Source organism: Danio rerio, chromosome 7, assembly GCF_052040795.2.
Source record: "Danio rerio strain M-AB ecotype USA chromosome 7, GRCz13ab, whole genome shotgun sequence".
NCBI classification, from domain to species: Eukaryota; Metazoa; Chordata; class Actinopteri; order Cypriniformes; family Danionidae; genus Danio; species Danio rerio.
In genome coordinates, this window is record NC_141027.1 from 23,582,064 (window position 1) to 23,595,048 (window position 12,985).

The 12,985-nt window shown below is 34.8% G+C and overlaps 1 protein-coding gene and 1 long non-coding RNA gene across 10 annotated transcripts in view; one reads left to right on the forward strand and one right to left on the reverse strand.

Moving 5' to 3' along the window:
• The window catches only part of si:dkey-172j4.3, a 174,006-nt gene that overhangs the window by 16,874 nt on the left and 144,147 nt on the right, over window positions 1–12,985 (forward strand). For 2 of the 8 annotated variants that reach the window (XR_015495638.1, XM_087260994.1), the window contains exon 1: window positions 10,613–10,766. The exons of 2 other annotated variants lie outside the window; for them this stretch is intronic. Coding sequence is in view for 2 of the 6 variants with exons in the window: in XM_087260995.1 (XP_087117121.1) it covers window positions 10,456–10,486 (31 nt within the window). In the remaining 4 variants the exon portion in view is untranslated. Of the gene's footprint in view, window positions 1–10,253; window positions 10,487–10,612; window positions 11,488–12,985 lie in introns of those variants that run through there. 4 more of the 8 variants (XR_015495639.1, XM_087261000.1, XM_087260995.1 and 1 more) reach the window with 3 other exon arrangements.
• LOC141375357 (uncharacterized) lies at window positions 1,973–6,373 on the reverse strand. Of its 2 annotated transcripts, XR_015495693.1 has the most exons (5): window positions 6,095–6,373; window positions 5,897–6,003; window positions 5,660–5,710; window positions 3,464–3,528; window positions 1,973–3,094 (listed from the first exon to the last, which is right to left on the reverse strand). It is a non-coding gene; the product is annotated as an uncharacterized LOC141375357 (long non-coding RNA). The 2 variants fall into 2 exon arrangements; XR_015495692.1 differs by lacking the exons at window positions 5,660–5,710; window positions 5,897–6,003 and having other exon boundaries at window positions 6,095–6,369.

Here is a 12,985-nt window from a genome sequence, read left to right on the forward strand (position 1 = left end):
GTAATTTACAAAAATTGTTAACAGTGTATTTTGAGATAATTGCAAGCTCGTAAGGGCCGTTTTTAAATCGATGATAATGTGAAATGTTGTGACAGGGTTTCCTACTTTAACTTATTTCTGACTTAAATAGCCGTTTGAATGGGTAAAGAGAAAAGTAGGCCAGGACTTACACAATAGGTATCTGACAGGTAAAATATGCAGATGAAACTGTGCTTTTGTTCTTGCTTGCACGATCAGATCTGGAAACATATTTCAGTTTTTTATGATTTCATTTCAGGATTAAATTGGATCTGAATGAGTCAAAAACTAAAGATATGACCATCGTTTATGAATATTAATATGTAGCAATATTAATATGCAGGAAACATTATTGATAAAAGGCTGACCAAAAATACAAATGCAGTAATCAATAATGCACATCAAATATTGTTTTGGTTGTGGAAACCCATTCGTTGATTTTTCTTTTACTCAAAGAAAAAAAAAAAAAAAAAAAAAGATCTGCAAGGTATTGTTAATATGCGCTCAACAATACTGAATGGTTACCTGTCAAGTATTGCATCTTATTATGAACAGCAGATGTTGAGGATGGCACATAAAATAATACACACAGTACACACCCCTTAAATTATTAAAATGAAATGGAAGGCCTACGGGCAATATTTAAGGTCATGTGGTGGATGTTCCACGAATCATTACAAATTTATTTTTTTTTTGCCAGAAGCAACATGGTTATGTAATAAATGTAGTTTATTTTATTATTGTATGTATTTGAGTGTTGGTATCATTGTGGTAATTGTTGGTTAAATAATTGTGAAACATCATGCAAGTCAGAATTAATGGTTTCAAGGGAATTAAAAAAAGTTTTAAACTTCATCACAAAGCAAAAGTTAACCTTTTTAGGACTATGTTCTAATTCAGGGCTGCCCAACCTTTCAAAACTTGACTAAGGGTGGTGGGCCAAAGGTAAATTCACCAAATTTTATTACCATAAAGTTGCCATGAGTCATTTCCTAATATACTAAATAAAATGTAAAAATGAATAGAAAACATAGCTTTATATTATCTAATGTAGTATCATTTAAAACTATTTATAATCCCTTAAAAATTTAAAATTTATATAATCCCTTAATTTGTCACAGTAGTTTAGTGCTGAATACAGTCCAGCTACACCTGATTTGCTTGCCGATGTCTTATACATTGTCAAGTGACAGTATTTACTTTTTACAAAATCTAATAGATTTACAACATTTAAATAAAACATTATTTCAGTTTGCTTTTTTGAAGCTCACCAATAAAACAAACAAACAAAAATAGTTGCATTAAATTAGGAATGATGATCTAAAGGCATTCGCCCCAACCCTCCCCATCATTTTTATTCTCTTCTCAGATGGAATAGTGGGCCAAATAAAAGGTTACCATGGGCCAACTTTGGTTCTAACCTTGGTTCTAAATACTCCAACTGAACCTGCCTGAGTTTTTTTTTTTTTTATGTCACCATTATGAAATGTGGAAATTATTTTATATAAAAGAGAATAATGCTTTCACTTGATTTTGGCTTGAAAGCTTTTTAAAATTAATATAAAAATGGTTGCATTCCCTTTCTTTCCAATAAAGTAATACGTCATCACTCTTTCTATGCAGCCTCTTAATTTCTGGCTGATGGATGCTCGCCGTACATACTTGTCAACATCTTAATGTTGTTAGGTATGCATTTAGAAAGCATCACTTTAAAGTTTCCATGGCATGTCAAGTTTATCATGCGACCCCACTTCCCAGCTGATTTATGTATATATCGTTTTTTGTTTCTTGTTTCCCTTCTTTGAAAGTATTGTCTAAAGTACTGTTATTGTGTAAAAAATTAAGTAATGTTGATTCAGCTCATTTTAAATAAGTAACTTGAAGCAGCAATAATTTTGTGTACATTGTGAAATATCTGATACTTTGATTTTCAGATATATACAAGCACATTCACTTTGTTGTTTAAACAATATATTAATGATCACACTATATGGTTTATGTTGGGTAATTGATGCCGCCATGTTAGTGGAGGGATCAGAGCAGTTAGTTCATCAACTTCTCCTAAACATCATAAAAATAAGTTGCAGTTTAACTGAGAAAAAAAACAGTAAACATTCTAAAAATGTTTGTGTGATTGTGTAAAACTAATATTACAGCCATTTTCATACACATTTACATGCATTTTTACAAATCATTAATGTTATGTTTTGCTAGAACTAATGTGTTAGTAAATGTCTGAAGCCTAAAATAAATGGTATTTGTTTGAAAACAGTATTTTGTCATATGACAAGTGCTGCGTGCCTCTTTTACTGGCTCAGTGTGGAGGGGCAGGAAGTAGATTTGAGTTTAGAAGTTAAAGATGTGACACTGAACATTCCCATCACACCAGTGTGATTGTATTCTCCAGGGACCAGTAAAAACTGATCACACCAGTGTGATCTTATGATTTCGAAGGGTTAAAGACCCGCATGCACTGTAGACTTTTTGTTGCTGTTGTTCGATAGCCAGCTGGTGCTTAAAGCTGCAAAATACTCATTATGTCTCAAACAAAGTAAAGACATTACTATCAGGGGTGATGGAGGTTGAGGTTGCTCAACTAGTTCCTCCAATGTTTCAATGTCAGACATATCCATCAGGCAAATTCATTGGCTTTCTGTCATTAGTGGGTTTAGAAAATGAAATAAAGCTGCATTTAATGTGGAAGTTTAAATGGTGTGAGTAGGAGCTGCTGTTGTCAGGGTCTACCTAGGTCAATATTTCATCTAATAATGACAGTACCATATTTATTGGCACAGATCACCTTTTATCACGTTCCTCTTACTGTTTGTGTCCAACCTCTCTCTCACATTTTTCCCAAGATCTCTTCTTTCCTTACTAGGGGATTTAGTCAGCAGTGGTTAACCGTTGCCCGGTGGGGATCATAAAGGGTTGCGTGAGCAGCGGGTGCCCATGTGTGAAGTGTAATCCCAAAGGGGGTCAAAGACAAGTGTTGGCATCAACTCAGGATAGACGTTTCCTTAGCTCTCACCCACAGCCTCTCTGACTGATGAGGAGAGCGTGTCAATTCGTATTAGCCCTAAGAGGAAGACAGCAGGGGTTCAGGCATTTGTGTATTTATGGAAAGTGTGATGATGGGAGAGGAAAGCAAATCTGTGTGAACATGGCAGGCCATATGAGGCAAAGGCTATCCAGAAAGAACTGATAGTAGGGCTAAAAGGGTGATTTTTAGATATGTAGAAATTTTACAAAGCAGTATTTAAAAAAAAAAAAGCTACACAGATTTATTGTAAAAAAAAAAAAAAAAAACATACCCGCGCATACATTTCTGGAGAGTGCGAATTATGAAACTATGTATGGCTGCATTTCGTCTTTAAAATGAACACTACGAGGAGGTATGACACCTGCAACAGCTTGTTTCTTTTTGCGCTACCAGCTGACTGCTTACCTCCGTGTGGAGAGCTTTTCCGACGTTAAGAGTTTGCCCAATGGCTCGTTGCATAAGTCAGCAGACTTGAGAAACAGAGAGGAGTTGACCGCGTCAACGAGGTTTGAGTCAGGTAAAGAACGGTTCCAAAAGCAAAAGGCAAAAAAATAAAATAAACCAGTAAATAACAGGATGAGAACATGGTAAGATCTGAAAATGTAGTAAAAGTCAGGTGGGCTTGAGTGCTTTTCTTTTCTGGATTTCCTTTTGAATTGTGTGTCAATCTGCAATTGAAAACACTTTGTTGGGTTTAGGAGTGGGTTAGGTACAAGGTTATAATAGTTAATGAAAACAAAGGAAAACTAGAAATAAAAAATAATTTTCGTTTACTGAAATAAAAAAAAATATTTAAAAAAAAACCTGAAACTGTATTGTGTACGTACAAAACTAACTGAAATAACTAATATTATAGCAAAAACGTCCATCATTTTCATCTTTGTAAATGTATTTAATAACTGTAAGTCTTTTAGAAGTAAATCTATTTGCTTCAGGCTGCCAAGTGTTTGACCCATATGGCACCTTAGAGTTGTTGGAGTTTTTATTATATAATATTTTTTCTAAGGATTTTGAATCTTGCACCTAACAAATATTCTAATTTACAAAAAAAAAAAAAAAAAACTAAAACTAATACTGAAACTAATAAAAACTAAACTAAAACTTAGCCATTTCAAAATTAATAACCTTAATAACCTTGGTTGGGTGGTCGGTCAGTCAGTCAGTTGACAACATCCTCTGGTGGATTTAGGTGAGAACAGCAGGAGAGAATGGCATTCGTGAGAGAAATTTGAGATCTGAAAAAGTGTACAGCGGCCTCTAGTGGATTTGTGGAAAAAAACTATCCTCCTGGGATGTATTTCGCGCTCTCCAGAAGTTTATTTAGAGCAAAGATGTAAATTTGCTCGACATTGGTGAGGACATGCATTCCTATAGAGCGTATATATTGCGCTTTTAAAAACATGAATACTTAATAATATAAAATAAACACTTACTAATAGAAATAACAATTAATAAATCATGCCACATGCTGCAAAAATCTATTTAATCAATTTTACTGCAATATGGCCTTGAGGAGGTATGAAAGTGGAGAAGAGGGGTTTAGAGAGGGGTGTGATGCAATTCAGCTGTTTTCTTCCGATTATTGTTTTTTATCATCATAGAGCCCAAAAATACAAACTTCATTTAGATTAATTGCACAGCCTTGGATAAAAGTATTATGGTGATCTCACAACAAACTTGACTTTAACTCTCTGTGCACAAGTAGGTTAAGAAGAGTTGACAGAGCTTTTTCAGACTTATTTTGATGTCGAAAAAATAATTAGTAGGAACATTTCAGTAATTGGTAGATATTGGTGCGGACATGTCCCTCTGTCCATGCCAATTTTACGCCCTTGATATAGGGGTATCAATAATGAGCCTGGGTTGCAAAATCTTTAGTTCCATAAACAGAGTTTTCATTGCTTGGTTTAATACCAGAAAAAAAAAAGTTACATTATCCATTGACCAGGCTGCCTGCTCATTGAGATTACAATCATGGCAAATTCTACTGAACCATCATTTGGTTTGCTTTGAGTATATTCAGGAACATTTCTGCTGTGCATTTTGTCATTGTACCATTTGGAAGTTCTTTATTGCATTAGTTTTCACAACAATGTCTAACAATATAATTCCCTAAACCAGTTTAAGCTACAATTGTATTGATGCTCTGGAATCAGCACCCTTGGCCTCATCTTTATCCTACATTTATTTAAGAAAACGCAAAGCTGTTCTCTAGTCAGTACAAAAGGGCAATGGCTGTTGTTCGCTGTCGAGGAGTCCATTGGGATCGCTCTAAATGATTCACTGATCTTTAGATAATATTCCTCAACTGTTGAACCAATTAGCGGTTTCTGCTAGCGCGCTTCCCCAGTGCACTGTTGTTAAAATTATAATCCTGTTCCAGTTGTGCTCTTTTGCACGATTAGTATTCAGTTCCTTTGAGACCGAAATCCACACACACTTTTAAATATTTATATACTCCCACTTCGCACAAAGAACAGTTCAGGTGGATATTTTTCTGGGAATTCAGATGGTAAATGTGGTGCGTCAGTAATTGTGGGCTGCATGTGTAATCACATTTGTATCAAGGATAACCTAATAGTGGGATAAGCACAAACAAACCTGCTGCTTTCACTGAAGATCAAAGAGAGGCTGCCAGTGTTTCATGGTTTGCTGCAAATGAGTATGACAAACAGCAGTGAAAAGGAATTGATGAAATAAATGTACCTGTCTGTCTATCTATCTATCTATCTATCTATCTATCTATCTATCTATCTATCTATCTATCTATCTATCTATCTATCTATCTATCTATCTATCTATCTATCTACCTACCTACCTACCTACCTACCTACCTACCCGTACATTCGTAAATCCATTCCTCAACCCAATAAGGCGTTCTCATAGCAACCGATAAACCATCAACCAATTCTTTTGAATCTTAGACCATCTGCTGCTTGTCCATTCTGCATAAGCAACAAAACAACGCTACTGAATATTTCAATTTAATTGTGTTAATTTTTTCGTTATTTTAAATGCTAGCAAAATAAATCTTACAGTATGACTTGCATGTGTGTAATCCATGTGCATCTGACTGACTGATGGCCGTGCGCGCCTCCTCTTGCTCGCGGCAGATTGGCTGCTCCTCTGCAGTGCGCGGAGGATGTCGAAGCCCGAGGGTCACGGCAGCTCACCGGGGACCATTAAACTCTTTCTCCAAGAGCTCCGGGGTCTGTGTCTTTCTTTAACATCGTCTCTTTGATCTTGTAGCAGGTGTTGACTGGACGGTCGGGTAAAATCCTGTTTCAAACTGTTTGCTCTGCATCTAAAACGAACTGAGTTAGATGCGGCGTTTTAATTATTCGCAGCTGAACATAATTATAACGTGACCTTGATGATTATTTAATTGGGATCCCCTGCAATCAGGCAGAAAAGTGTGTTTTAATGTAAACCGCTGGGTGGCAGCAGAAAGCTGCATCCAAAATAATGAGCCAGTCGTCAGTTTGTGGGATGGGGTGTCCCTCACACTTGAGCAATTTTATAGTAAGCTTCCTTTAATTGGAAATTAGAAATATAAGACGTGACTTCGTCTATACAAATAATGAGTGAAATGTTGCTGGATATTGGGACATAATCAACAGTTTAATTGGGATACTTTAGGCTACTACATAAAAATTCATCAATTGTTTCTCTCTCTTTCAGACCAATTAAAGCATAGGAAATGTACATGTGGCATGTCATGCATGAATTTGAATGAGTCTGGTTTGGATATAGTGGCTGAAGCAGTCGGTGAATGCAAACACTCAGGTATTTACTTAACATGGAAGTGCACTTCAGTTTGTTGCCATTTTAATGTTATTTTAATGACAGAAAATTGTATGCAGGGTGTCCGCGGGGTGTTAAACAATAATAAAAGTTGATAAATCACTGTAGATAAGTTTAAGGCCCTTAAAAGTATTAAAAAGTCTTAAATGCTATTTTGCAATGTATAAAATTTTGTATAATTTTTGAATATGCAGTGTATGGTTGTAAAGTTTGCCTGAATTAAATCTGCGGATATCAGGATGTTGTTTTGTGAAATCAATTAAGTCATGCTAGATTTGACAACCTGCTGCTGAATTAGCTAGATTTTATAGATTTTTATTCTCTATGTTAATTATGTTTTCGTCTGGATTAGTTTATTTCATGAACATTTATTAAATATACTATAAGTTAAAATCTCGCCAGTGTTTCCAGTTGAAAGCTTAATTGGTTATAAGGTCTTAACATGTATGGAGAGCATCTTAAAAAGGTCTTAAAAGGTATTCAATTTCACACTCTGACTCCTGTACAGTATACTCTGGTATCTGCGATATTGTTGAAGTGAAAAAAAGAATCTGAGGGTGCAAATGTCAATGTACAGTTGGAATCTGAATTATTAAACCCCCTTTGAATTTTTTGATTATGAATGATGTTTAACAGAGAAAGGACATTTTCACAATATGTCTGATAATATTATTTTATATAGCACACAAATAAAAAAAAGTGTGCTTCATAATTCAATTGTGTGCAGCCCATTTATGTGAAAAATGGAAGTTTTCCATCCATTCATGTTGAAACTGTTATCTTTTTCGTGGTATTGGCTAAAAACGGACAGGAGATATTTCTTGTTCCCACAATGTGTTAAAAGATATATAAAAAAGAATTGTTCAGGAGTAATATTCTGGAGTAAATGTGCGAAACTGTTTGATTTAATAGTATTAAATAGTAAGACTGGTCTATATCTCTGTTAAAAAAAGACAAAGTAAGTTTTTTCTCTATTGCATAAAATAGTATTTAATAAAGGAACTGTTATCAGCTATTGTATTATTAACTGTTGATTAAGGACTTATGCACTCCTATTAGGCTATACTGTATAAAAAAAGGTAGGAGGGCCCAGGTATGATTCTACTTTACTACCTGTCTCTGCGGCAGGTACTTCTGATCTAACTTTGAAGGCACTATTGATTTGTCCATTGCTGTTTTTGATATCCCATAATCCTGTGCCCTTCTGACAGTTGAGCTACTGTAAAAGACAAACATTAGTTTCGTCCCAATTGACAGACTATAAACTATGCACTTAAACACTCAACTGTGTAGTGCATGTGTTTAGTGTCATTCCAAATGGATTTTTATTTAACAGAAATTCAAACCATTTACCAGACAACATTTAAAGGTTGCCAAATTTGTCAAATATTTATATATCCAAATGACCAAATTGCAACTTTCATGAGTACAGCTATATTAACCATTAAGAGGTGGCATAATCACTTATGTAGGAAAATTGTACTTGCACATAGATAAATAAAGTAATTCAACCTACACACCTCTTTTTATCGGCTGAATAAGTGCATCATCCAGGCCGTTAAAGTCCACTTGTTCTTTTAATAACGTTTTTAATTTTCATTGTGAATGCACTACTTACATTATTTATACGACAAAATGGCATAAAATAGGGCACCTATTGAAATTTGAAGTGCCGCTTGTGTGCAAATGTAAATTTTTGACAAATGTTATGTAGTAACCAAATAGTCCCTTATCAAAAAGCTCTGTTTTGTTGTACACAATAAATTCATCATGCTACCTCCGAAGTCTGTCTGAAATCAGCCTTGCAAGGTGGCTTCATGCACAAATGCTTTATCCACGGTCACTGCTTGATAGGAGGCAACAAGTCAGCTGCCTAAGCTTTGCTGTGTGTGTGGTTCAATTCACTTGTAACGTTAAACTTAACATTATAACAAATTGTTGTGTGTGTCCGTGTGAGGGTGTACGTAGTTTATATCTCATGAGGGTTTCTGAGAAATGTCGATGGCTGCTTTTGGGATGCAGGCTTTGTGGGCCCAGAACCAGCAACAAATACATCTGGTACATTTCTGAAGGGACAGCCCTGTTTGTCTTACGGTTTCACTGCTTAGGCATGCTACAATAAAAGAGAAATGCACACAAAAAATGCTGAATCATCTTTAGGGGGTTAGTTGCAGCCATGACACATGGTACTTTTTTCGAATAGGTTTGAAGTGAGAATGACTTTTAAAATATATATATATATATATATATATATATATATATATATATATATATATATATATATATATATATATATATATATATATATATATATATATATATATATACATAAATTTATTATTTCAGATTAACTTTAGATTCTGTGGGTCCAAAAATGTTTATATTTAATTGATTCCTAGGATAAAAAATTACTCATATCATCATGATTTTTTAACAATCTTGTTTAGTTTTATTGTTTTGTTATTTTTGTGATAATGTTCACCTTCTTGCTCATTTTGTCCTGTGAGCTCAGATTATTTTTAATAATGCATGAAAGATGTATACGAAACAATGTCAGAGGTATACATAGAAAAAAAATATGAAAGGCGTAATAAACATAAAAGTACAAAGACTCAATAGGTAAAACAATAAAATAAAATAAATAAAATAAAACTAAGCCAGATTGTCAGAAAAGTATGTTTTTAACAATATTTTGCCCATAGAAATAAATTCTATATAAATATTTTTAAATGATATTAATTTATTAATTTATTTTCTTTTCGGCTTAGTCCCTTTATTAATTTAGGGAATCACAGCGGAATGAACTGCCAACTTATCCAGCTTATGTTTTTTTACGCAGCGGATGCTCTTCCAGCTGCTACCCATCACTGGGAAACATCCACACTCATACACTACGGACAATTTTAGCTTACCCAATTCACCTATAGCGCATGTCTGGGGACTGTGGGGGAAACCGGAGCACCCGGAGGAAACCCACATAAACACGGGGAGAAGATGCAAACTCTACATAGAATTGTCAACTGGCCCAGGCAAGGCTCGAACCAGCAACCACTGCAATAATAAAATAATATAAATATTTAAAATAAAAAATAAATACACGTTTTAATATAGTTATTCTCACATGTACCATGGCTGCTTGTTGTACATAAAATAAAATAACAAATATATATATATTACAAATAATATTAGGCCTTGCTAACTCGCAATAACTCAAACGTTTCAAACAAATACAGTGTACCACCTTTTTGTTTGTCCTCTCCTTAATTGTATTTATTTATCTAGTTTTTTAAAAGAGGTTTCAGACTGCTAAAGCCTGTGAGCTCAGAATGTGTGAGATACTGATGACATCATATGTTGTTTCTCACTGATCAATCTGACAACAACACTCTCCAGTGTCCATTTGTCCAGCTTTCAAATGCGGGAGCACGTTAGACCTTTTTTCAGTGGTGCTAAATTATATGACTCATTGCTGATGATGACCACCACAATGGTCAGAACACTCAAACAGTTCGACATGTATCAACAAGTCACATTTCTTCTGCGAAGATTTCCTTCCTCTTGAGCACTGTGAAGTTTCTTGAGCGACTCTGTGAATGCATCGTAGCCTAGAACTGCAGCAAAACGGTAATAGGTGATGCATTAATCTCTCAAACATTTTTTAGATATGGTTGTGTTGTCAAGCCTTCCAGATGTGCTGACACACAGAGGCTCTCGCGCGCTCGTCCACCCCTCCCTTTCCATTCAAATCTTATCCGATGCTATGCGTACAGCGCGTATGTGCGCGACAGGAGCAGATCTGACAAGAATCTGACCGCGCTGCGCGAGAGCCCACCAACAGCAACAAGAACACACATACACACACACACACAGCAGGGTCAGCGGGAGCCGACAACGCACCGTTAAGGTAAAATATCCACGTCTACCTTTTCATTGAGTCGCTTCAGCCGCCGCCGCAGACGGAATCGTGCGCGAGAGTGACAGTTGAGTCTATTTGTCAATTCAGAAAGTGATGGCCGAGCGCCGCGAGCATTAAATGAATCAAACCGTTAACGATTTTATTATAAAGACGAAGCCGGTGAGCGCTGCTCACGTGTGATCGCTAAATTGTGCACGTATAACGTAAATTTCGCCTATAGCACGTCTGTTTTGGGTTGGAAAGACATGCGATCCCATCTGATGCTGGTGAGTCAGAGATATCGCTGTTAATGTAATCTCCTCAAATCCAAAAGACGCCTGCGTTTCAATGTTAGTAAAGTCATAATTAACTCGAACATCTCTTTTATGGGTCGGGCTCGTTTTTACCCGCAGACAAACCGTCGCGCGACATCATAACAGGTAGTTATTGCATGTTTACGCGAGATTGTGTGTGTGTGTGTGTGTGTGTCATGAACTGAAGTACAATGCTGAACGCGTGTTTTGTACGTTACATGGAGACAATTGAAAGGATATTTGGGGGTCAAGAAGCGATTGACTGAGATGAACAGCGAGAAATGTGATAACGGAGTGTCGCCGAATTGAATGGTTGTAAGCGCAACGAATGCGCAGCTGTGAACGCGCGCAACAGTCAGCGAGTTCACGTATCTCTCCAAGCCTGACAGCGGCCGTCTGTGGATTATGTTAGATGGGTTTGTATCGATTCTGTCCGCTAATGGGGTTCACAGTCTGCATAAGGGTCAATGACGTGTCGCTCATTATTTTGTCTGAACCTATTGTTATTTAAAAAGTAATTCATAAAATGAACCGAATAGGCTACATTTTGTTTGATAAGCACGTTTTTATTCGCTTAATTCAGCAGTAGGCTATGTGTTGTTTTAGGCTTTAATATAGTGGCTTTATTTTTTTAACAACATTAAAATACGTTTTTTAAAAAACGTTTTTTAAAAAAACAAGTCGTTTAGTCTAATGCCATATCATTAGAACACTTCATATATATGTTTTTAAAGTTATTAATAATTTAAAACTTTTGCCAGCCGAATTAATGGCATACCCAGACTGGAAAACACTTTTTAACATGTGATGAGAAAAATGTACAATATCTATAATACAGAAATTTAGCTAGTTCTAATACATAACCATAAAGATATTAATACATTTATAATACTAATTAGTAAACCTAATATTTTAATAATAATTATTAATTTGTCTTTACTGAACTAACTGAAAAAATAGTCAAATAAAATGAATACAAAATGAAAGAATATATATATATATATATATATATATATATATATATATATATATATATATATATATATATATATATATATATATATATATATATATATATATATATACGCACACACTTATTTCTAAAATATAAAATATTCAGAATTTAAAACTTTTGCCTGCCGAACTAATGGCAAAACCAATGTAGGCTTGAAAGCACTTTTTTAACATGTGATGGGAAGATTTATATAGAAATTTCACTAGTTCAAAAATAACAATAAAATTACTAATTAATACTCATTACCTTGGGTAAATAATCAATGTGAAGAGTACTTAACAAAGATTTTTTCAGTAGAAAACAATTTCATAGGTGTTCAATGTGACTCGAGTGACATAAACCTGAAAATTAATCACCCTGTATGTGTGTGTATGTGTGTTTATATTCCTATAAAACACACACATTTTTATAGGAATTTAATAATGTCATTCCATCAGAAAACAGTCACATATTCATAATTGAAAACTTTCATCAAATAAATAACAAAACAAATGTATGTGAAGCATTTTTTGTCATTCGATGAGACAACGGAATATAGAAATTTAATAAGTAATTATTAACAATTCTATTGTGCACCTTTATTTAAGTTTGGTGAGGTTCTGTAAATTTTCTTTACAGCAAAACAACCATCATAAACACAAAGATCACGAGATTTCTCAGCTTTTATAACCCCATTTTTCCAATAACCCACAATGTTATTGTGCAATAAATTAAATAATCCCCTGTTGCGCTTAACCATCCTTTGGTTTATTCACTTGCTTCTTTTTTGGCTTTAACTATCGAAATAGAGGATGTGAATTTGCAATGAACGCTTTATGAAAGGCTTTAAAATGAAAGCAGAAGAAGAAGTCACTTTGGGAATCAATACTGCTGGCTGCCATTGAGCAATGCTCTTTTTT